Below are 25549 nucleotides of genomic sequence, written 5' to 3'. Positions count from 1 at the left end.
GAAGAGTAAAAATAGGAGGAAGAAATATCAACCATCTAAGATATGCAGATGTTACCATACTACTATCTTGTAAGTCGACTTGGGTCCCTTCTTGGGAGAAAGGGGGCACAGAAATGAAATAAAATAAATTAAATACTAGCGGAAAATATAATGGAGCAATTATAAGGAAGGTCAAAGAAGAAAGCGCAAAGGTAAGCTTAATGCTGAATATAAAGAAATAAAAAATGATGACTGTCCATGGAGGAACTACACAAATTCAGGCTAAATGATGAAACTGAAATAGTTTAAGAGTTCCTCTACTTTGACTCAAACATTAATCAGAATGAGTACGTAGAGAGATTTTGTAGCACCTTTGAGACTAAGTGAAAGAAAGAAGTTGGCAGCATGAGCCTTCGTAGACTTCAGTCTACTTCCTCAGATGCATTTGTATTTTCATAGACTTCAGTCTACTTCAGATGTATTTGCATCTGAGGAAGCTCATGCTGCCAACTTCTTTCTTTCAGTTACTCTCAAAGCTGCTACAAGATCTCTCTACAGACTGATTCTACAGACTATCATGGCTATATCTTTGAATTGATCAGAATGGAGACTGCAGTCAGGAAATCAGAAGAAGACTGGGAATGGGAGGGGCAGCTATGAAGAAGCTGGGCAAGATCATAAAGAGCAAAGATATAATTCTGAACACTAAAATAATAATGCAAGCCATTGTATTCCTTCTTAACATGTATGGATGTGAGAGCTGAACAGTGAAGAAGGCAGATAAGAAGAAGAAGAAGAAAATCAACGCATTTGAGATGTGGGGCTGGAGAAGAGGGCTGAGAGTACCATGGATGGACAGCCAAGAGGACAAACAAAACGCAGGCATCTTCCCAACAAGTGTACTCTGCATTTCGGCCGGCCAATAAAGGTAAAGATTTTTGTTTGAATTCACTGTTAATCAGTATGTTTGGTTTAATCTTATTTTGTATCCTGCCTTTCCTTCAATAAACTCAAGTTGGTAGTGGTTTTCTCATCAACGTATCTTCACAATTTCAACTGCATCTGCATTGCTGAAGTAATCCAGTTTGAAACCACTTTAACTGCCCGGGCTCAATGCTGGGGAATTCTGGGATTTGTAGTTTTGTGAGACATTTTAGCCTTCTTTGTCAGACACATTGCCACAAAAAACAACAACTCTCAGGATTCCACGACAGTTAAAGCGGTGTGAGACCTGGATTACTTCTGCAGTGCGGATGCAGCCTTAGTCTCAAAGGTGAGGCAAGATCCCTTTGCTTGCTGGTTTTCCAGGCCAATATGGCCAGAGTGAATGAAACCTTTCACCACAACTGAGCCCAAAAGGTTGGGCAGTCAGGAAAAAATGAGGGACATGGCTAAATAAGTTAAAACAACCTTAGAAATATAGATTCATGCTTTTTAGCTATGCTCAAAATGGAGGACACTTTTGGGATTCCTCCTGGATAGAAAATAAAGGCTAAAAACCCTGACAGGAATATAAATGTATGATTTTAGTCCTACTCAAAATGGAGGACTAAAAGCAAAAAACACTAATATAGATATCAATGCTTTTTCTTCATGCTCAAAATGGAGGTGTGTGGGAATCCCCCCGGAAAATAGGCTTGGGATGGGGGAGGTGTCCTGGAAAAGCAGGGCCTGGAGGGCGCGGCTGGGCCTTTGAATTCTAATAAACACCTAAGAACTGTTTGAGGATTCACATTTTAATATACAAACGGGGCATTAAATACAGAAGCTGCCTCAAGAGCCACCGCAGCCCTTGAGTAGCGGCAGCATCTGAGGAGTTAGTTATTCCTCCTCAGAGTCAGAGTTCTAGCAGGACGGAGTGCTCCAATAAAGCTGAGAAGGGGGGGGGGGAGAAGAGGGGAAAAAGGATCCTTATCGGCCCCCCTCCAGAGGGGCCCTGTTGGCCTCTTCCAACGTGGAATCCTTCTTCAAGTCCAGCGTGGAGAAGGAACGTCTACTTTCGGACTCGTGTGCGCATGCGCTGGCTCCTTCACATCCTCCCCATTCTACAGTACTTTGTACGTACTTGGAATGTCTACGTTCCGAGTCGCGTGCGCATGCGCGGACTCCCATCTCCCCCCCCCTCCTCTGGACTTGGAATGTCTACGTTCGGAGTCGCGCGTCCTCCTCCCTCCTAGAACCAAGCTCACCCTCCAACCAGCGGGGCGTGACCGCGTAACCCCTGCGAATCGGCTCGGGAGACCCACACCGCCTGGCGAGCATGCGTATACCGCGGCTCCTTGTCCAATTCCTCTCCGCCCCTCCCTTCCCGAGGCGAAGAGGGAGCGCGCATGCGCACGCGAGGCGCCTCGTCCCACTCCCTTCCTGCCGCCCCTCCCTTCCCTCCCGAGGCCTAGAGGGAGCGCGCCCCCGTGCGTGAGCGTCCGTGCGTGCGCGCCCGCGAGAGGGAGCTGGGGGTTGGTGGGTGCCACAAGAAGAGCGGCGTGAGCGCTCGAGCGGCCGCCATTTTACGCAGGCTCCTCCACATTCTCGGGACACACGCTGAGGGAGCGAGGAACAGGGGGCAGCTCCTCAGCCGCGCCCGCCGCCCGCCCTCTCTCTCGCCGGAGCCCCTCTCGCATCAGCCACTCGCCCCGCACAGGTCAGTGGGGCCGGGGAAGAAGGGAGGGAGGGAGGGAGGGGGAGCCCATTTTCTTCGTTCCCTTCAGAAATGTATCACAAAGCGGTCTCTTGAGGAGAGCGGTCCAGGCAGAAGAAGAGCTGTTTCAAGGGAGGAGGAGGAGGAGGAGGAGGAGGAGGGAAGGAGGGGAGCAGTGAGTGGCAGCCATGGAATTAAAACAAAATGGAGCGTGGGTAAACAAAAGAGGATGGCAGTCCTGATCGTGGCCACCCTCTTCAAAGGGCCTCGCCTTGCGGAGGACGGTGGGCTCGGGCCCCTTCCTGCCCCACACGCGCCAGGCCCCGCCAGAGGCATGACACGCGCGGGGAAGGAAGGAGGGAAGGCAGGCAGGCGGGGGCGGAGGGGAGCGAGGAGACCCTCCTCTGCGCCTCCCTCCTCCGGCGGCGGCGAAGGGGCTCCTCCAGCTGCCTCATTGTCCAAACGGCAGCGCCATTCATTGGCCACGAGGCGCCTCCGGGGGGGAGGGAGGGAGGGAGGGGAAGGGAAGCAGGGAGGAGGGAGGAAGGAAGGAAGGGGAAGAAAGGGGAAGGGGTCTTTGGGGCGCCGCATGCTTCCGAGTCTGGTAAGGGTCCACTTTGGAAGGAGAGGGGGAGGAGGAGGAGGAGGGGAATGGCGGGCGTGTGCTGCTGCTGCTGCTGCTGCCGGTGCTGCTAGGCCAGTCTTTGGGAAGCGGGTCCGTGCCAGCCTCGTTCTCTTGCCGGCGGGGAGGCCGAGGAGAGAGAGAGAGAGCGGTGCCTGGCGCTCATTTTAGCCTTATGTCTGGATGGATATTCATTGGTGCCCTTCCCCCTGTTTTCCTCCTCTCTTGCTGCTGCTGCTGCCGCCGCCTTTCCCCGCGTGGCGAAAGAGGGCCCGGGGTGTTGCAATGCCTCTCCCAGAGAAAAAAGAGCCAAGGCGAGGGCGGAGGGAGGGAGGTCTGTCGCTGGAGGAAGTTGTAAGGCATCTGGAGGCGCCGAGCACGTGTTTTTCGTCGGGCTTTGATGGCGGAGGCGGCGGTGCGGACTGGGAAGCGCTTTGTTCCTTCGGCTTGGTTTGCTTGTTCTCCAGGCCTGCCTCCAGACTGCAGAAATAAACCCGGCCTGGCTCTTTCCTATGGCATCCTGGGAGTTGGAGTTTGTTCTGGAGCTCCCAGAGTTCCATAGCCTTGAGCCGAGACACATTGGTTATTTCTCCAGTGTGGCATGCAGGCCAAGGCAGCCTTGGATGGCTCCGGTTGTGTCTGCATGGCCTTTTCTCTCCTGCCCTCCCTCCCTCCCGCCTTTCCCTCCGCTCCTTGTGCCATTTCTTAAAGACTTTCCCAGGGCTGCTTTGCTTCAGGGCGTGTCAGGACGGTAGGGAGGTGAGTCAGAGAGGCTTGGCTGGGACGCCGCCAGGCGCAAGTAGTGTAGGCCTGCTAACTGCCCCTGCTAAGTAAGGTCTTGGTCTGTGCCTTTGGCTGCTCGGTGCTTCTGCTTGCAGAAAGAAAAAGGCCCCCTTCTGGCCTCAAAGAGCCATAGGGAAAAGCCAGTTAAAACTCTGCATGTATCCACAACTCCCCCAATCGTCTGGCTTTAAGGTTTGTAGCTTAATTATGCCTATTGCGTTTGAACAGATATCTGGAAACATGGCTTCTGAACATGTTAATGGGAATGGTACTGAAGAGCCCATGGATACCTCTGCTGCAGTTACCCATTCTGAGCATTTCCAGACATTGCTTGATGCTGGTTTACCACAGAAAGTTGCTGAAAAACTAGATGAAATTTACGTTGCAGGTAAGAAGTAAAACTTGCAAAGTCACTATTTTCTATTGGACTTTTCCTTGCTTTGGGCTAAAATAGCAACTTTTTGTGGTTTCCAAAAAAAAGTATGGGGACTGCAGTTTCCTTAGCTTTTGGATGACCAACAGTTAACACCTAACGTTAATTACATTAGTTGAGAGCAGCCTCTGACACTGAGCGAAGGGGTGGCGGTGAACTTTGGTAGTTTATTAATAGTTGTAAGTGGACTATAGTTGTGCGCATACTTGGAGCAGTGTGTAGCCTAGCAAGTGAAAGCGTAATTGGTGCTTCTCTGAGTTTAATGGTTGGTCCAGTGGGTGCAAAGGCTATGGAGTATTCAGTCAGGTTCTGGAGAGGTGTTTTGGAGAGCAGTAGAATTGTTGAGTGCTTCTGCCTATTTAAAACATTTCATCAAAGACACAGTTCAGTTCAACTATCTATGGACACCTTGACTTTTGCAAAGAATTTGGTAAAATGCAGTATGATTATGTGTAAATATACTGTATTTGAACATGAAGGTACTTTGCTGAGTGATGTAATTATATATTTTTAAAGATTAATGGTCTTAGCTTAATTGATACATTAACCAATGTATCTACTTCGAAAATTCAGTAAAATTGTTGATTCAAAATTGCTAGACTCTTTAATATTTCTTTTTCTAGGGCTAGTTGCTCACAGTGATTTAGATGAAAGAGCTATTGAAGCTTTAAAGGAATTTAATGAAGAAGGTGCATTGGCAGTACTTCAGCAATTTAAAGACAGTGATCTCTCTCATGTTCAGGTAATGTACTACATTAATATTTTCTTATTCATTGTTAGTGCAAAAGTTTGTGATAGTACATGTGTACAAGTGACTCTATTTAGAATGATCTAATATACAAATCAGCCATGATTAAATCTACCCATATCGTTTTAGAACAAAAGTGCCTTTTTATGTGGTGTCATGAAGACATATAGGCAGCGAGAAAAACAAGGGACCAAAGTGGCAGACTCCAGCAAAGGACCAGATGAGGCGAAAATCAAGGTATGTTTTTAAATAGGAACTCTACTCTAAATATTTCTTACTATTTGTACACTTGCACTGTGTATGCAAGAGTAGTTAGTGCTGAGTATCTAACAGCCTTTATGGCACATATCAGTTCAGTCATGGCATGCTGAATGTCTATGATATAAGTTCTTTTTTTCCTATTTAAGTATGTGTCACACTTCACTGCATAGTACTTCTTTCTGAAATGAGTCCTGTGTGCATCTGATAGAGCAATATGTTAAGCAGAGTGCCACTTCCATTGTGCTTCTGAAACCTAAATTAGTTGATGATCCTGGCATTATACCACACATTTTAATGGCATAATAGTCATGGCACTCACTCTAAACACTTAGTGCTAACACCATTTTTTGAAAAGTTCATTTTTGCCTCTTCTCATGGATGTTGTTTGATATTGGTTCAGACACAAATGACTCATGAACTCTTATTATTCCAACAGCACTGTAACCTGATCTCTGATTGTGTAAGCCAGTAGTTGTAAATAATTCGGGTGCAGCATGGTCTGATACTGTAAGGTCTTCAGTGCTTAGTTGTGATTAATCAGTTAGAGCAGCTGTGTATCCGCATTTGTGATCTGTATGCAAGACAGAAATCACAAATATTTTAGTTTGTTCTGACAGGAAAAATGACAAGCTTTGAGGGTAACGTTTAGAGTGAAAAGACTTAAAGTATGTTCAGAGAGAATAGAAAGGTGATAATGGCCCGTTACAGACGGGCCATATAGTACGTGCGGAGCGCGTACTAGGGTTAGGAAGGGGCGGTGCTTCTGCACCCCCCTAACCCTAGTGCGTGCTCTGCGTGCACAAAATGGTGACGGCTATTCCACACGGCCGCCGCCATGACGATGTCACGACCGCGCCGCCTCTATACGGGGCGGCGCAGACGTGACGTCGTCACTCCGCGCCAGGGCGCTTAGTGTGCCCTTAGCACGGAGCAGGAAGGAGCTCCGTTTCGGAGCTCCTTCCTGGTTTGTGCCTCTGGGCGCAGCCTTCACACACATCTGGCCTTCTCCATGCCTCCACCAGTGCGGAAGGGCCGGATACCGGTGTTGGAGGCCAAGAGGGCCCCAGCACCGACACCCGCCCCTTCCGCGGCAGCGAGGAGGCCGGATGACGGAGCCAGAGGCCTTGAAGGCCTCTGGTGCTGCTGCCCTCCGTTTCTCCTCTTCAAATAAAAGGCACGGAGGTGGCAAAGAGGAGACACGGAAGGCAGCAGCGCCAGAGGCCTTCAAGGTCTCCGGCACCGTCACCTGGCCTCCTCGCTGCCGTGGAAGGGGCGGGTGTTGGTGCTGGGGTCCTCTTGGCCTCCAACACTGGTATCCGGCCCTTCCGCAGCAGCAGAGGCATGGAGAAGGCCGAATGCTGGCGCTGGAGGCCTTGAAGGCCTCTGGCACAGTAGCTCTGCCTCCTGCTGTGGGAAAGGCCTGGTGGCGGTGCGGTTGGGGGCCAAGAGGCCTCCAGCACCGTCATCGTGCCCTTTTACGGCAGCGACAAGAAAGCCAAGACTTTGTCTCTGCCGCCGCTGCCGCCACCTGGCTTGCCCTGCAGCAGCGGCGGCGGAGGCCAAGCAGCTGCGCTAAGACTTTAAAGGTAAGTAAGGGGAAGGAAAGGGAGGGAGGGGAGGTGGGGGGCAGGAACTTTTCTCCCAATGGCAGCGCGTGTGCATGCGCGCCTCCATTAGGACAAATGGGACTTGAGCATACGCAGATTTTGGTATCCGCGGGGGGGGGGGTCCGGGACGGATCCCCCGTGTATACCAAGGGCCCACTGTACCATACTGAAATCTGTTTATTCAGATTGAGATTGGTACAAATGCATGGAAGGATTGGTAGACAGTTGGCTTATCTTGAGCCATATTCAAAATAGTTACTCCAGAATGAGGAATATATGTACATCTCCAAGAGCTTATAGAACTTCCAGAAAGTCATATTCTTCCCTTCCTTTGGCAGCCCTCTACACATCTGGAGGGCTTTTCTAGTCCTTCAGAGTTGATGTTGGGATGTCTAAAGGCTGCATGGGAGGGCAAGGTCACCTGCTCATTTACTGTTACATCCTGCTAATCCTAACAGTAGAGGTCTGTTGGGATTTTGGGATCTTGCAAGATTTTGGGATCTTGCTCATATTCTTAGAATTAAGGAACAGGTTTGTCTTGCATCAAATGCTTAGCCTAAGGATGTTTCAGAATTAAGGTGCAGTGACACAAAATCCTCTAACTTAATTTAGAAAGGCTGTTCTTACTGTTGTTAAACCATTGAGACTCGGACATACTTGGTGATTGGTCTCTTTCTAGTCTACCTTCTTATCACTTCTCTAAATTGGTCCCTCCACCAATAGACTGCCCCTCCCCCATTTTAGGGGCAAGAGTATTCCAAATATAAATGGGATCTAAGATGCATAGGGACAAGCTGGGATTATTGAATGTTACATGGATGGATATTTTAGGAGGGGGTAGATCTACCAAGGTACAGTGCTCCCTCGGGTTACGAAATTAATTCGTTCCGCGGCCGCTTTCGTAACCCGAAAAGCCTTCGCAAGCCGAAAACCCATAGGCACTAATGGGGAAAAGCCGCGTTTCGTGCGAAAAAGCGCCGAAAAGCACCAAAAAATTTTTTCGTAACCCAAAAAAACATTCGTAACCCAGAACAATTATTTCCTATGGGATTTTTTCGTATCCCGGAAATTTCGTAACCTGGGTATTTCGTATCCCGGGGTCCCACTGTATAGCATACTGAACTGGCAGCTACATAACCAACAGAAGCACAAGGTCAGAAAAAAGAAAAACAGTTCTGCGACTTTCATTCAGTGTTCAGGATTGAAGTGTAAAATGTTTCTATTGGAATAGTTGTGCACAAATATTGGCTTAGTGGAAAAAAGCACACTCACTAGAAAGCAATGTATTGTATATACTTGACTATAAGTCGACCTCATGTATAAGTCGAGGGCAGATTTTGGGGCCAAAATTACATATTTTGATATGACCCATGGGTCAGTCGAGGGTAAAACCTAGAGGCACGTAACAAAAGATCTAAAGGATGAAGCAAAGGAAAGCAATGCCAAAGAACTTACAAAATTCCAGCAGACATAATTGTTCGTGCTCACACTAAAAGTTGGATGGATGACAGAATAGAAGGGAATCAGTGTTTCCAGGACAGATTATGCTCTTGCTTTTCATCAGGGGATTGTTCCCTTTTTTATAAGGGTTAAAGTAGAGGATTTACATTGATCCGTGGATAAATTGATCCAGGTTTTTGAGTCAATTTTTTGACTAAAATTTCTAGGCTTATACATGAGTATATACAGTAGTTGGGAAGGTATAGTCAAAACATGAATAAATACAAGCTTTTATAAAATACAGGAGACTACAAAAGTAGTATCTTTGCAATCATGTATTTCCTTTTTCATTTTGGGTGGTGTGATTAGTGTTGGATAAATTGTAGATAGTTATATTAATTGAAAATTTTACATTTGAAGGCACTTTTGGAGAGAACGGGATACACGCTTGATGTAACGACTGGACAAAGGAAGTATGGCGGTCCTCCCCCTGAGTGTGTCTATTCAGGACAACAACCTTCTGTTGGCACTGAGGTAAGCAAAACAATATTTTGGGATGGTCAGCACTGTATTTTCATGCTTCCCTAGGAGTGATATGTTAAAAAGAAATATTTTTATTACAGATATTTGTGGGTAAGATTCCAAGGGATTTATTTGAGGATGAGCTTGTTCCATTATTTGAGAAAGCTGGGCCCATTTGGGACCTGCGTTTAATGATGGACCCACTGACAGGCCTAAACAGAGGATATGCTTTTGTCACCTTCTGCAACAAAGAGGCTGCTCAGGAAGCTGTTAAGTTGGTAAGTTTGTCTTCATTGTGTTCTTCTGGCACCATCACAAGCAGCTGCTCTTACCTCACAGTCACTGAGAAATGTCCTCATCAGCTTGTGTATTAATGTGTAGATTTGATTTGTGTAGATATAGTGACTTTGAGAACTTGTACACTTACTGAAAGGGCACATTAAATCTTAAGAGTCATATTATCCCTTATTTCACTTGATGACTATATGCAGCTTTTCAGCCTTCTCTTTGGAACAGTATTCCAAAGCAAACGGACAAGTATACTTGTCCTGGTAAACCAGAATTGCTGAGAATTCTGGTTTCATATGACCAAACCAGCATGTTGGTGCACAATGCTGTTTTGTCCCCATTTAGCTTCTCCTGTCCAGTAGAAGTAGCTAAACAAGCTGCAGAGCATCTCTATTTGTGATTTTTAAATAATTGTGTTTGCTTTATTAACGTGTCAAGAGTTGTCACAAAAAGACTAGAATATTCTGCTTTACTGTGATTTGTGAACAACCAGGAATCACACTGAAGAAGCAAATACTTACTAAGTCCTTTCATTCAGTTGACTTAGAGTGCAGTCTTACATATGTCACCTCAAAACTGTTGTATGGTACTCATTTCCTAAGAGGAATTGTGAGGTACAGTGGGGAAAATACTGATGTACTAAGTCATACATATTGACTAATTCTGCTGAGAGGAAGTTAGCACAATAATCACAGACCATCAATTTTCCAGCAGGAAAGAGAATGATGGGTAGCAGGTTCTAACTTGTTTTATTCTTGCTTAGTCTTAACATATCACAATTTCTGCTTTTGTACTGCCAATCTACATTGCTATAGTAATTATAGGAACATACATAATGTTACATGTAGTGGATATGCGGCCCTCAGGATATCGTTGGAGATCAACTCGCATGCTTTCACTGTCTAATGGGAGTTGTGCTGCAACATCTGGAGGGCCATGTGTTTCCTATTCCAATTTGAGTGAACGTTGAATTTTGTGATGTTACTGCTGGCAATTGATGGAATTATTAAGGTGCTGTTTTAAAGAATTGTGTCAAATCTGAATAATCCTATTTGTAGGGGCTTCTTCCTTGCCATTTTATAAAGTAATTCTTAGTGAAGCAGTGGATGATTCCAAGCCCTGTCATGTTGTGCTGGCCAGCACACGTTGGGGTGGCTTGTTTACCTCTCCCATCTTTGGTTTTTTTTATAGTTAAAGTGACTATAGTTCAGGTAACTATGGCGCAGTACAGACCGCCAAAAAACGGTGGCTTGCCGGCACCTGTTCTTCTTCCAGAAAGAAGCCGCAGCCATCAAACTGTGCGGCTTCCCTGCGGAGGAAAAAGAACCCAAGAAAAGCTGGTTCTTTTAAAGCCGCAGAGGCGGCGTAACAAGTGTGCTATTGGCACACTCATTACGTAAGCACTGCATGGCAACAGTGTACACAGGGCACCGCCATTGTTATGCCATCTGTACATAACTAGGGTTAGTGACCGTGCAGTTGCTGCACGGTCCCTAACTCTAGTATCGGTCCTGGTACGCCGCTTATTGGCGTTATGTACCGGGCCTATAGTTCATTACTATAATTAAATTTATAGATGATATACAATTAAATTCATTTAAAGTATACCAAAGTTGTAAATAAACTAATAAGTTATTTGCCCACAAGCTCTTATTAGCCTTTCTATAATCATCTCTCTAGGCCTTTTAAAAAGTGAGTGGTAGTGTATGTTCTGAAGAGGAACAGATTCACTTATCAGTATTTTATAAAAATTTGTCTTGCCTGCTTGCTTAGAGCAGATTATTATTGTAGCTGGACAAGCTAGTGGCTATTTCCAAGATGGGATGTAATGCACTTATATTGGTTTTTAGGCCAAGTGTTTTAATATCATGATTAATAAACATTCAGTGTGAAGTTCAGAATTCTGTATTAATCAAAACATATGACACAAAATGACTTAATTTTATCTTAAAACTAGCCCCATTGACCCAATTTTGCTTAAAATAAATATGGTCAGAGACTCTGGCTTGAGTATAATTAAGTCTAGGTTCAGCTCTTGGCTTTTAAAAATACACATTGTATAAGGCAGTTAATAGTTTACTGTATACTCAACTATAAGTCGATCTCATGTATAAGTTGAAGGCAGGTTTTGGGGCCAGATTTATGGATTTTGATATGACCCACGGGTAAGTCGAGGGTAAAACTTAGGGACATGTAACAAATGATCTAAAGGATGAAGCAAATTAAAACAATGCCAAGGAAATTACAAAATTCCAGCAGGCATAACTATTTGTGCTCACACTAAAGGCTGGATGGATGAGAGGGTAGAGGGGGGCCAGTGCTTCCAGGATGGATTATACTCTTGCCTTTCACTAGAGGATGGTTTCTATCTATCTATTAATCTATCTTCATGGGTCAGGATAAGTACTGTACTTTAATTTACATACACAGACACACTCATATGTATGAATTAAAGTACAGTACTTACATTGACCCATAGATAAGATGATTCCGTTTTTTGCGATCAATTACTTGACAAAAAATTTCTAGACTTATATGAGTATATACAGTATCTTCCCACAAAGTGAGTCCATCTGTTAAATTGATTTTTAAAGAAATCTACTTTGTGATGTACAGTGGAACCTTATTATACGCGGGGGATCCGTTCCAGATCCCTCCGCGTATAAAAAAATCCCCCTATGCTCGAGCCCCATTGTTTCCAATTGAATGGGATGTTCCGCCCCGCGCAAACCGGCGGCTTTGAGCGCCTATGCTCAAAGCCGCCTATAAAAAGACCGCATATGCGGAGGCGCCACTGTACTACACTATGATCTAGATGGAAGGGAATACTTCTGTAGTTCAAACTGCTGTTTTTGCTTTTATAGCTAAATATCATCTTGCTTCCTGAAAAGTAGGAGGAAGGGTAAAGCAATTTTGCTGCTGTTTTTCCCCCCTGTTCCATGAGCTTAGTTTGGTGTTTGCTTCAGAGCAGCCTGTAGAATTATTCACAAGCACTTTTGTTATGTTTTGGTCCCAGTATGAAAAGTTGGTCCCTGAATTGGTTCTAGGAACATTCACTTGATTCTCTGCATTGCTACGTTAGAACAGTCACAGTGGTTCATCACTTCTTATAAATCAAGGTGGACTGATTTCTGCTGTGTGTGTGTGTTTTTTTACAATAACCGCAAAGTCCACTAACCAGAGCCAAATGCAAGACATACAAGAGCCAAGTGCAAAATGAAATAATTCTGAGCCCACAAAATTGTTTTGATTACCTGAATAAAATGCGTGCACAAATCCATCTCTTGCTTACTTAATTTCAGCAATATAATTTAGTTCAGTGGAGAACATTAATTTTATTGCTACTACAATTAAAGATTGGGAGTCAGAAATCTTTGCCAGTGTTTCGCAAAACATTTTGAGATCTACCAATAGATATTATTCTGCCTCCTGCCCATTCCAGTTATAAGCTATTATCAGTTATGTACTGCAAACAGATGTATTACACTTTCAAGAATCTGTTGGAATTCTCTAATGAGGAATGTGTGGCGTTTTTGCTTAGTGTGTAAGATGGGTACTGTAGAGACTGAAGCTAGTTGTATGTATGTATGTTTATTTACGGTCTTTGACCAAAATATCTCAATGTTCTAAAAACACTATCAATAAAAGCACTCTTACAGAGAACTAATAAAAACAAAATAAAACCCAAATGCATATAGTTAGTTGTATGCTGAAGCAAATAGAGGTGTTATCTGCTTAATATTAATAGAGTAAAAACAAAACTGGTAATCTTTTTCTCTGTCCAAATTGTATTTTATTTAAAAAAGAACATAGAAGAAGATAAGTATTTTAGTCTGTCATGTAAAAAACATTTCTTGCGGCACTTCAGAAACAAACAGTTTTTGTGGACTACAGTTTCTTAAATGATAAAATAGTTTACATTTTTTCAATATTCTTGATATATTCAGTTTGTTTTAAACTCTAAGCAATGGTCATCTGTATTGTGGCCATAGTAGTTGAGACCACATTGGCATGTGGGGAGAATAACTGCATGTATTTAGTGAGCTAAACTACATAATATGAGGGAAGCACTCTGGCACCTCCCCATATGAACAAACATAACATGCATTGATATTTCTTCAGTGAATCAAAAATCTTAAACTTAGTAAGTGAAATGGGTTAAAGGATAAACAATTTGTGATAACCTGTCCTTGTATTAACTTTTTTTTCCTAGTATAACAATCATGAAATTCGTTCTGGAAAACACATTGGTGTATGTATCTCTGTTGCCAATAATAGGCTCTTTGTTGGCTCTATTCCTAAGAGTAAAACCAAGGAACAGATAGTTGACGAGTTTAGCAAAGTAACAGGTAAGCTACTAGGTATCTTGTGTTTGTGAATTTAAAAAAGGAAATCATCCTTGTTCAAGTGATCAGTGATGAATTTTTTCACCATCTTTCGGCTGATGTTGAATGATGATGATTTTGTAAACTGAGATCCTAAGGAATATTTTGTAGGATAAAAGAACTGAATTGATACTTAGTGCTGTTGCCTCTGTTTACCATGCTGGAGTATCATTGAGTGGGCTTGCTAGCTTTACTTCATTATTTGTCTTGTTTTTCTGTAAGAGTGAGGGACCATATTTCCATAGAAGGGGACATTCTGCTGTTTTGCTAAATTATGTTCATTAATTAGAATATTCATAAACATTCAGTCACATTGTTAGAACCTGTCTTCATTGCTATATTAGTTTAGGACAGCATATTATAGAAATACTGTAAATGAATCAACTGACTGAAATGCTTGACTGGTCATGTATCTGGCCCCATGCACTGTGCACATGAGCTGTAGCTTTTTTCTTTGCAATTAGGGATTGCTTTCCAGTCTTAGAAAATATCTTAGATTGGGAGTGTATGAAGTCTCATTAAAGCTTAGTTAATTTTAATAAAGATTATTATTGGTATATCTGATAGGTTAATTAAACTTATCCAACTGGCTTTAATTTCAGAGGGCCTCACAGATGTAATACTGTATCACCAACCTGATGACAAAAAAAAGAACAGAGGCTTTTGTTTCCTTGAATATGAAGATCACAAAACAGCAGCACAAGCCAGGCGTAGGTTAATGAGTGGAAAAGTGAAGGTCTGGGGTAATGTTGTTACAGTTGAATGGGCTGATCCTATAGAAGATCCAGATCCTGAGGTCATGGCAAAGGTAAAAGATTATATATACGTGTATCAAATAGTTGTTTGTTTGTTTTTTTTTACAAAAATCCAATCCTCCCCCCCAGCCCCCTTGAATTTGCTGGTATGTCTGCTAGCTTTCAAAGTTACCTCAGATGCCAACAAGGTGAAAGGCAAAGTCAGTTTGTTTTGTAAGACACAGTACAACATACATCAAGTGTTTTAGATGGAATTACCTTTTAAAATACATGCTTTTGCTATAATTTGAAAGTCGTGTTCAATGTTCACAGCAATAATTTTTGCAGTAGTTTGCTCAGCTCTTTAACCTAATTATGTAGAGGTGATGAAGCATATTCACATGTAGGGTTTGGCTCAGATTTTTGGCAGCTAAAGGCTTTGATTCATTGGAGGCATTTTAGTGAAGGGGAAGGCAATACTTCGTCTAATACATTCTTTTGCAGCCATCAGCATTTTATTCCACATGGTTCCTGAGGGTTCTCCAATCACCTAGGGCAGATTTTCTGAGGGTGTACAGGGAATGGGGGGGGGGGGGGTTAGAGGAAATTGGCAGAGTTGCCTTCTTCCTTCATCCTCTCTGTGGTGGAACAGAAATCTAAATTCAAGTTACAACTAATAAAGCCAACAAAATTTACAAATAATAGGACTGAAAATTGATTTTCTCTGCTTGTGATACACATTTTTATCAATTATGAATTGGGAAAAATTACCCTCTAGCCTATCTAGAAGTCAAGCAGACAGGCAGGAAAGAGCAGCCCGAAACTGCTTCCTCTGAGAGAAGGCCAAGACTCTGCTGACCGCACCACCTGCTCCCAAGGCAGCCCGCATGTGGATGCCATAACTACATGACACTGGTGCTGCTGGGTATTTTTTTTATTCCCCCCACTCATTCATACTGTTGCAGAAACATACCGCTGGCAACTGCCTGCTGCCTAGATGCCATCCCACTGGATGGCCACTCCCTTTGTGCACACAGTCGCACCTGCGACCCTTCACTGGAACAGGGCATCGGAGCAGAGTTGTGTCCAGTAAAACACTGGCAATGCACAATCATGCCCCTCCCTACATGGCCCTTTCACTCCATTCCCCGTTCTGACTGTATGTTGTACCTATAGCCACTGGAGGTGTCACACTTGCCCTTTTTTGCATTGTTGCGCTGACTGCTGTCTCTGTTCTTTTTAAACGTGCACCTGTACTGGTGCATTTATATGCCATGTTAGAGTTGGGATAGAGCGCTCCTTTCCAACCAGTCTGATCTCTGGGCATTTATATGCAGGGCCGAAGTTGTGCACTTTCCCATCTAGAGCGGTTTATTTCCTCTTTTCAGTCTGGCATTTCCTCCTGTTAATGTGACCATGACGCAGTTTCCGGGCGCTTTGAGGGTTTGCTTCATCTAAATGCCATGTCCCCAAAGTGGCATGACACCATTTCTTTTCACCCATCTGTTTGAGGCCTTAGCTTAATTAAGAAGACAAGCTGATATTTGTCTTGTGCCTGTTTGGTCTGCATTCATCAGTCTGGTCTTGCAAGGTTTGTTAGACATAGTTAATGAATGTTCAGAATTTCATGATTTTGAGCCTTTCTGTCAATGAGAATCTTTCTTGGCATTTAATTTTAGGACACTCATAATATCTCTGTTAGTAGGTGATGCTTTCAAGTCTTAACTCCTACAGTTCCTGTCTATTAAGAATTGTTGGTGTGAGGCTCCACTTCCAGCAGTGCATGTGATACATTCTTCCAGGTGGAAAAGATATTTGCTCTGTGGGAGCAGACTTCATATCAAAACTACAAATGTTAGATATAAACAGCACCACAAGAATAAGCATAGTACTTTCTAGAAAGAAAGTGATTTTTGAAATGAGCAGAGGAATCCAGAAGAGTTTGTGTATCTATAGTTCAAACATTCTGAAACAATAAACAAATGGATCCTACAACATAGTCTACATTTTGTAATTTTACATATCAGTAACTGCATTGTAGAAATGCAGTGGTTGTGAAGGTGTACTTCACATTGTAATTGGCAAGAGCGCTCTAATGAATATGAGTCACTGCTGTTGTGCTCTAGCATTTCCTAGTTAGTAATCAGATGCACACTGGGGAGTGCCCTTATGAACATCATTGGGTATCAAGCCATAGCACATCATTTCACCATTGTTCAACACATGTCTGTATGTTGTAACATCGCAACAGCCTTAGGTCAATGTAGATACTGCAAAGCTACTCAGTTCAATTTTGTGCATATATAAGCCCATTTACAAAGATGTAACTCCCAAGCACAAAGCCAGCCAATTTCAATAGAAACTGTCATCTGAAATCTTTAACTGGGATTTTAGATTTTAAGAGATTGCTTGAAGCTAAATTTAGAAGTTATTGTGATAGATGTTGTTGTGCTATTGTGATCAATTCTTGGTAAGTACATTATTATGAAAAACAACATAAATTTTATTCTAAATCAAAGTAATACTTTGTTTTAGGTGAAAGTGTTATTTGTGCGGAACCTTGCAAATTCAGTCACAGAAGAAATACTAGAAAAGGCTTTTAGTCAGTTTGGAAAACTGGAAAGAGTAAAGAAGTTGAAAGATTATGCTTTTATTCATTTTGATGAACGTGATGGTGCTGTAAAGGTAGGTTTTGAATGACAATAAAGTTACTGATGAATGATCAAATTCTTTAAAAACCTTTCATGATCTTAGCTAAAATATCTAATTTTTAACAGTTTTATCTTATATATATTTTAACAAATATTTGGTTCTGCTCTGTTATCTGTGAGGTGCTCTTGAACATTATTTAAAAACTGAAAATACACTTTTAGCAGAAAATAGTAGATTCTCGCTCAGTGGTTCCCAACCATTGTTTTGGATTTTTGCTCTTTGGAGCCCCAGCCAACTTGGCCAACAGTCATGAATTATGGGAACTGAAGTCCAAATCATCTGGAGGACCAAAAGTTGAGAATTACTGCTCTAGGTTATGAAATTAGGCAGTATTTTGTCATTAATTTTAAATGTATTTATATTACAAGGCTTTGTCTTGTACTTCTGTGCAGCATTCTTGTTAAATATAATATGTTGGATACACAATTGGTAATAATTAAAATAGATCTACTGAAATTGTTGAGACGTAGTTATAATGAAAATTTAAGTTTTACTTATTTCATTCTATGTACAAAAATATTTGCTTTCTTGCTTAAAGCTCTGTTTGTGATTTGGATTCCTGGTTGCAGATAACATTTTGAAAAACTAGGGCCTGAGCAGACAAGCAGGATAGCATGGGCCAAGCCAGGTTTCCTGCCCCTGCTTTGAACCCGGGTCAGTCCATGGGCAGGTGTGGCAAGCCTGTACTTGTTGCTGCTATTGTGCCTTCTCTGAAGGCTCCCTGTTGCAGCCCATAAGGTTGGAAAGAGGGCACCTGGCTTCACCTACGTGGTCAGGCAGCCCCATTCAATGTCAAAGGCCATGACGATGGCGGCAGATAAGGGCACACAGGGCTGTGCAGTGTGCCAGCTGTCACCATGGAGATTTCAAGACACTGGCAAATAGCTGGTCTTTTAGCCCCACACTAAGGGTTCTTTGGGCTGGGATCGGTCTGGGACTGCCAGATTGATGTCTGGATTGGGCAATCCCAGTTTGGGGCTAGATGCAAAACCAGTCTTTTGACCCAAGCATACAGTCCCCTATAAAATGACTAATCAAGAGTTTATAGTGAGGAAAGGAGATAGCAAAATAGTTCAAAATCCTCCTCTCCCAGTAATAGGAAACATCTGGATGGGCTGTGTTCTTAACATATCAAAACCCTTTTAAGAATTCATTTTATATTTCAAATTTTTCTTCACAGGCAATGGAAGGCATGAATGGCAAAGATTTAGAAGGTGAAAATATTGAAATTGTTTTTGCAAAGCCACCAGATCAAAAAAGGAAAGAAAGGAAAGCGCAGAGGCAAGCTGCTAAAAATCAGATGTAAGTGTTGGTGGAATGAGTTTGACACAGACATTCCTATTTCATATTCTGGATTTAAAATATTAATTCCACCCAATTTTAAAGTATTATATAACATTGTAACAATTCCAATAAATAAAATGTGCATTTTGTGCCAAACAACATGTTTTTATGAAAGTTAATGCTCAAGGTATCCACTTCTCTTATGATAGATCCTTTTCCAAAAATAAAAGTGCTGCCTATGCATTTGGTCTATTTTTAAAAGAGAATTACTGTGTTACGTGAATGACATGTGCTGGTGGTTAGTAGGTCCATTTCTTGCTTAACCTGGTATTTGTGTTAGTTTAGTAATGCATCCCTGGAAGTGATCAAGCAAGTCCTGCTTTTTGTCCAGGGTAATTATAAGATCAGGTGAAAAATACCATGGATGTCTAATTTGCCAAAACCATAGCAGTATACAGCTGATAATTTTAAAAGATTTTCCAGATAATGGAAAATTTTAGTTCCTAATATACAAGCATAGTAATTAAGCCTAAAATATGTACCTTCAACCTTGTGATATTGTTACTGTGGTAAATATGTAAAGTGTGAGGGGAGAAGCATGCAATAGAGTTGAGTCTCCTTGGTGCATTTGAGGTTGTTCCCTGTCATATGCAGTCTCCATCCTGCAGAGGCTGGAGAAGGGAAGTTTTCTAATGGCCTAAAAAATTCCACAGCTGCTTAAAATATGACTTCTTTCTGAGTGTCATCTCAGTTTTTTATTTCTATATTTGTATTTCTGGGGGAAAATGCTATAGTTACTAAAACTATAACAAAGTGTGCAGGCTTCCACTGTAAGCCTAAAGACTGTATTCATAATTATCCTGAAGTCTGAGAGTGAGAGAACCTAACAAGCCTGGGGAAAGGGGTATCCTGCATAAATGCATATATTTCAGCCCCTAGTTTTTCCTAGTGTTTTTTCCTCTTTCCTGAGGTTCTGAATGCAGCAATAGGTTGTGATTTCTGAAATTAGGACACCATAATAATTATGCCTGCTTTGCTTTCTTTATGCTAGTTGCACATAGAGCAACAGATTAAATTTGATTACACAGCTACTTAATTGTGATTTGTGCAAGCTTTGACTGGATTCAGGTCCTCTTGGACTCTTGCTTTGCTCTAACTCTAGTGGGCCCCTGGTTCTGGAAGGTTTCTTTTAAGTAATCAGTCGTTAACCATTCATTGCACTATCTGTTATTTTCTCACTGTTAAAAACCAGTTAGAATGATAATACAAATAATTTAATCTCTGAATGTATCAATTTCTAAATCCCCCTTTCCCATAATATTTAGAGGGGTATGGGACAGTAGATAGATCTTCATTGATAGTTTCAGAGTCTTCACTATAATGTATTTGAGGAAATTTTAAGCGGCATAAATAGATGCTTTTCTAAAGTGGATATATTGTTACATAAAATTCCCTATTTTAGTATGTATTTCCTCAAGAAATGTAGATTTTTCTTAGTAAATATACTGGTTTTTGACAAATATCAGAAATTGTAGTTTGTTGAAAATGGATAAAATATGTATAATTTGGGTTTTTTGTGAAGGCTGCAGAGTACTACTTTTAATCACAGTTTTAAAATTTGCTGTACAATCAGTTCAAACTTAATTTTACACCATAATGTTTATATTAATCTATGGCTTCATTTGAATGTAATGCTATTCCATAGTTTAGTGTTACAAAAATTAGCTGCAGTGAACCTTATACTCATGTACTGTCATTTCCTATAGTGAAGACATTTCTATCCACTTTTAATTTTTCTTCCGAATTTCACCATAACTGTAGCTTCCCTGATATCTAAACAAAGAACAAATTAGGGTTAACTGATAACTTGTTGAAGCAAGCCATCTTAAGTAGCCTAGAATACTGTAGGGTCAAACCGCATTCACAGAGATTGTGACACAGGCATTTTGACATTTTCCCTGATGACTTTGCTACATGAGCAATGACAGGCTGTCTATAATACACACCTCCTAGCAGAGGCTGGCTGTATCAAGTGTTGCCTGATTATTTTATATTTCATATAGGCGTTAAAACAGTGGTTCTCAAATTTTGGTTCTCCAGATGTTTTTGACTTTATCTCCCAGGTTCCTTCATCATTGGTCATGCTAGCAAAGGCTTCTGGGTGCTGAAGTCCAAAACAGCTGGAGGACCAAAGGTTGAGACCCTCTGTGTTAAAGACATGTATGGCTCTCAATAAAGTCTACTAGCTTATGCACTGCATGTCTTGAAGTACAGTAGTGCAACAGTACTACAGCAAATGGGATTTTAATTTTAGGGAAATTTTACTTTAACTTCTGAATTAATTTTGATGGTATAAATCTATTGAAAGTATCATTTGACATAGGATTAAACATCACGCTTAATTTTTTAACAGGTATGATGACTATTACTACTATGGCCCTCCTCATATGCCCCCACCAACAAGAGGTCGAGGCCGAGGAGGCCGAGGAGGCTATGGATATCCTCCTGACTACTATGGATATGAAGATGATTACTATTACTATGGCTATGACTACCATAACTATCGTGGGGGATATGAAGATCCTTACTATGGTTATGAAGATTTTCAAGTTGGAGCTAGAGGAAGGGGTGGTAGAGGAGCAAGGGGTGCTGCTCTTTCCAGAGGTCGCGGGGCTGCTCCTCCCCGTGGCAGAGCCGGTTATGCACAAAGAGGTGGTCCTGGATCAGCAAGAGGTGTTCGTGGTGCGCGAGGAGGTGCCCAGCAACAAAGAGGCCGCGGGGTACGTGGTGCAAGGGGTGGCCGCGGTGGAAATGTAGGAGGAAAGCGCAAAGCTGATGGGTACAACCAGCCAGATTCCAAGCGGCGCCAGACCAATAATCAGAACTGGGGCTCCCAACCCATTGCTCAGCAACCGCTCCAAGGTGGTGATCATTCTGGTAACTATGGTTACAAATCTGAAAACCAGGAGTTTTATCAGGATTCTTTTGGGCAGCAGTGGAAGTAGAACAAATAGGGCTTCTGTAAATTTAGAGACTAATAGGTTGATCAGAAACTGGCCCTTAATCTGAACGGTTGCCGCTCTAATTTGTGACATCTGGCAAGATTCCCTTTATGTATATATTTTAACAATCCGCTTGGATGTGAACAAAACCACACTTCTAACTGCTTCTGGCGAACTGATTTTATTTTCATTTTATTTTTATTTTTTTTCAATGAAGGCATTCGTAGACATTAGTTTGCATTACTGCTTGGGAAAACTTGGCTCAAGTCTATTTGGCTGTAGTGTATGCGATGTTTCAGTAGTATTTAGTCTTGATGTTTTTGAAAAAGATAGCTGATAAAACTTAAGTGTCTCTTCAAATACCTTGTATCAGAGTATTTGTATGTTACCAACTTAAATTGCTAGGAAAAAAGTAAATTTACACAATTGCTTTCTAATTTAGAATTTTGAACTAATTTGACTTTTTCAGTTCATTTTGGCTACCTGTATCTTTATGCTGTTGTTATTTCAATAAAAACTCACACCTAAATGTACACATTCTAAAACTGTGTTTACAGTTCGTTTTTGGCAAATTTTATGGCAAATTTGGTTCAAATTTCATGTAGCATGACAAGGCAAATTAAAGGTTTCTGTGCCTTGTAATTGTGTATGGAATATGTTTGGCACAATATGCAATGCTGATTTATCGCAATACTTTGCTGCTGGTATAAAAGTGATATTTTTGGAAATGACATGTTTCTATCAAATGATAAAGTTCCTGTAGTAAGTTAAGTTGGTAAGTATTTAAATTCAAAAGAAGAACTGTCATAGTTTCTTCCAATTCATTTCTTAGATGATATTTCAAAAGCAAAATTGAATCACTAACATTCAAATAAATTCTGAAATAAAAACTGCTGTAGTAGTAGTAGTAGTAGTAGTAATAGTAAAAGATACTAGTTTTCACTTAAGTGTAGTATGTAGATTATGAATTAGGCAGAATTTCAGAGAGCATGCATGTTAGAAGATGAAAAATGTCTTGCTTGTTGCATCCTCTTTAAATGGTATTTGTTTGAACTTTCAAGTAGATGTGTGCATGTATGTACTTATTTTTGAAAGTTGAATTAAAGAGGATGTATGGTCTTTAAAGCTTTGAAAGAATTTAGTTGATATGTGGTCTTAAGCCTCACCTTGAGAACTCTCTTGAATGGTTGCCTAGACTTTTTAAATTTAATTTTCAATTCACCCTCCCCCAAATTAGAGCATGCACCGTATAGCAATAAGGAATGCATGTGATCAGATAACTAAATTAATCATAAGAATATGGTGGGAATTACAGAATTCATTATAGAATTTTCAGTGTTCTTATTCTAATTCTTAACCTTGCTGAAAATTATGCAAAGATAGTGAACTTATTGTGCAAACCATGAAAGATGGTTGAATTTGTAAATAAAATCAGTTAACAAAATAATAAGCCCAAAAAGCTGGGGAGGGGGATATAAAATAAATGGAAATCATATGATAAAATTTTCTTGGCTTAATTTATTACAAATTATTTTGTTCATATTTTTTTCTGAGTTGATTTCTCTAACTGATTCCTTTTGTTACCTGGCTAGCAGGGAAAAGGGGTCGAGGCCGGTCCTGACCTGTTACAATGAAGACTGACTTGCTAAGTGGGATTACACCAGAAGCTTGCAGTGGAGTAATGGTAAGGAAATCAAGCAACCTTAAGTATCTCGACTGCATAGGAGCAAACTATTTTGTAGAAGATACTTCATGCGAAGATCATGGAATCAAATATGGGACACTTGGACTTTGATATGAATTTCTATTAAGTTTTCTCTGCAGTGCAAATTATAAATCTAAAGTTAATATTTTTCCCAATGTGTTCAACAAAATTATCTCTAGCATGGCCTCTTAAATGTTCTGTACTATAAAAAGAAAGAAAAGAAACATCTACTTAAAGTAGACTTTTCCCTGGAGTTTTTAAAATGGATTCCAAAAGTGGTATTCTCTTACTGCTCTGAAAATTTTATTGCAGTTATATTAGGTGAATACCATCCTTGGTATCCTAAACTTTTATTTCTGCTCATGAAGGTTAATCATGGTTGTCTATATATAGTAATCACTTTGAAATGTGTTCAGATACAGCAGTTTCAGGTGTAATCATCAGAGCTGGTTAGTCAGGCATTCCAGATAGTGGTTCTTTTCAGAACCTTTTTTAAAGGGTTGGTTAACTACCTCAGTAGCAGAGGATTGAACTATACCCTATCTGTACTGTACATAGAAAATCTTTGTAGATAAAATCAAGGCTTGTTTAATTATGACAGGAGGGCAAAATATATACCAAATGTAACATTCTTAGTTGCCTTTAATTTCAGAGGCTTTGTAAAAGAGTCCCTCTTGTCCATCATAACAGGCCTTGTTTTTGTCGTATTTTGTGGCTGAAAAAGCAGCCTTGCTTCTTCAGATATTGTAGTTATTTGGATGTATAATAGTTTAGCAAGATGTTACTTTTTGTAAGACATCAAATGTTCAAAAAAAGTGCATCAGCAACTTGTACTAAATACTGCAGTGTCCCTTTATAAAAGGTCAGACTAAAACTGACAACTGTACAGTGAAGCCTGACATTTGGATATTTTGAAGTTTTTCATAAATCATAGAAAATAGTATATGGCTGTAGTTTAGCTTTTTAGGTAAAGGTATGTTTTCTCATTAGTGCATTTCTTACCGCTGATTGCTGTAAAAACAAACAGATCAGCTTTCCATTTTCTCTTTATGCAGATCATGATAACCTGTAGAGTAGAATACAATCATTTGTGCTATGTTTTAATTTTCTGAAGCACCTTGATGACAGTGAGTGTTAAGTGGTGAAGCATCCTCTATTGAATGACCCTTCCAAAAAGTTTGCCAAGTCCAGATATGCATAGATAAGATAAAAAACTATGGTTTAATATAGACTTGGCAGAAAGAGCTTCCCTTATGCCCTTCCCCAAAGGGATACTGCAGTTGTTACATACCCGTAGGTAGGCACCACAGTAAGATCTGAAACACCGAATTAAGGTTTTATACACACCAGTTCCCCAGTAAATGAAAAAAAATTAACAAAAAAATAGATGTCATATGTTAAATGCTCATTGCAAACAATCATTTTGCATTCCTGCAAATAAAATTGTTTTATACTGTAAGCTGGAGGCAAGTGTAACTTATTTTTGTAATAAAGTTTTTATTTTTTTTATGTGTCATTAATATAAATGTGTGTTAGTGCAGAATCTTCTGGTTTAAAAACTTGTGCGCACACATTTCAGTTTGTTTACTTGTATTTACATTTTTTTAGAATAGTGGTTTCCAGTAGTCTGTCTCTCACATTAATTGAATTTTTGTTATCCTAATAAACCATTTTAGTATATTGTATGTCAATTACTGGGATAGCTGGGACATAAAGTGTAATTTAAAATTTGTCAAGTATTCATGGGAATATGTAAATGTGCCTTGCTAGTTAAAAGAGAAACTAAGTGGCGGGATGGTTAAAATATTACTGCTTAATGAGATGCCTGTTGCCACAGTTTCATATACTGCCCATGGTAAAGTTCTTCTTTCCATATTTGAATAAGAAACATGAGTGTCGCATTCAGCTTCTGAAATCTTAAACTTGATAGGATGAGGCTTATGGAACGTAGGTTTTCTAAATGTAGCCTTAAATACTACTTTGATTTCATTGTAATCCTTGGTGCTGGCAGACCCAGTACCAGGGAGGTTTAAATGCTCCCTTCAATAAGGCTGTTGTGCCAACTGGCATCTTTACTGTCATAGACTTATGAAGAACACTGTCAAGGTGTTCATGCCAAATTTGACCTGATAACTAATGGAGGCCGAGGAAGAAGGAAAAGCTTTTTGACTTATATCTTCCAAATCTCTCCTATTGCTGGAAAAATAAACTTGTAGGTTTACAAGCATCACTAATTTTGGCCTGAGGAAGAAGAGAAAATAATAGATCAGTCTTCTATTCAGAACTGTATTCAGTTGATGTTGATGCAGTGCAAAATAAAAAATCTGATAACATACTGTACAAGCTGGAATTGAGGTAAAAGATACATCAACTTCAGCCATGAAAAGTAGGTGGGGTGTGAGGATG

At 40.9% G+C, this 25549-nt stretch overlaps 1 protein-coding gene across 7 annotated transcripts; it reads left to right on the top strand.

The window, feature by feature from the left end:
* The first annotated feature begins 2434 nt into the window (after positions 1 to 2434).
* On the top strand, positions 2435 to 24602 carry LOC121917467 (heterogeneous nuclear ribonucleoprotein Q). Of its 7 annotated transcripts, none has more exons than XM_042443463.1 (11): positions 2435 to 2620; positions 4251 to 4410; positions 5079 to 5197; positions 5333 to 5440; positions 8932 to 9045; positions 9135 to 9311; positions 13535 to 13670; positions 14309 to 14514; positions 16976 to 17125; positions 18333 to 18454; positions 20850 to 21978. In XM_042443463.1, the coding sequence occupies exons 2-11, from the start codon at positions 4263 to 4265 to the stop codon at positions 21439 to 21441; spliced, it is 1872 nt and encodes a 623-aa protein (XP_042299397.1). In that variant the 5' UTR covers positions 2435 to 2620; positions 4251 to 4262; the 3' UTR covers positions 21442 to 21978. The 7 variants fall into 7 exon arrangements, with proteins under 7 accessions (XP_042299397.1, XP_042299404.1, XP_042299403.1 ...); XM_042443469.1 differs by lacking the exon at positions 2435 to 2620 and adding an exon at positions 23034 to 24602 and having other exon boundaries at positions 20850 to 21216; XM_042443468.1 differs by lacking the exon at positions 2435 to 2620 and adding an exon at positions 23031 to 24602 and having other exon boundaries at positions 20850 to 21216.
* The last annotated feature ends 947 nt before the right edge of the window (positions 24603 to 25549 follow it).

Source organism: Sceloporus undulatus, unplaced genomic scaffold (assembly GCF_019175285.1).
Source record: "Sceloporus undulatus isolate JIND9_A2432 ecotype Alabama unplaced genomic scaffold, SceUnd_v1.1 scaffold_19, whole genome shotgun sequence".
NCBI classification, from domain to species: Eukaryota; Metazoa; Chordata; class Lepidosauria; order Squamata; family Phrynosomatidae; genus Sceloporus; species Sceloporus undulatus.
Note: the sequence above shows the minus strand (reverse complement) of the source record. Positions and strands in the feature narration are given on the sequence as shown.

Coding starts and splice junctions, on each gene's coding strand:
- LOC121917467 (XM_042443463.1), top strand. CDS start 4,263: ATGGCTTCTGAACATGTTAATGGGAATGGTACTGAAGAGCCCATGGAT. Junction 9,312..13,534: donor CTCAGGAAGCTGTTAAGTTG/GTAAGTTTGTCT, acceptor TTTTTTTCCTAG/TATAACAATCATGAAATTCG. Junction 14,515..16,975: donor ATCCTGAGGTCATGGCAAAG/GTAAAAGATTAT, acceptor ACTTTGTTTTAG/GTGAAAGTGTTATTTGTGCG.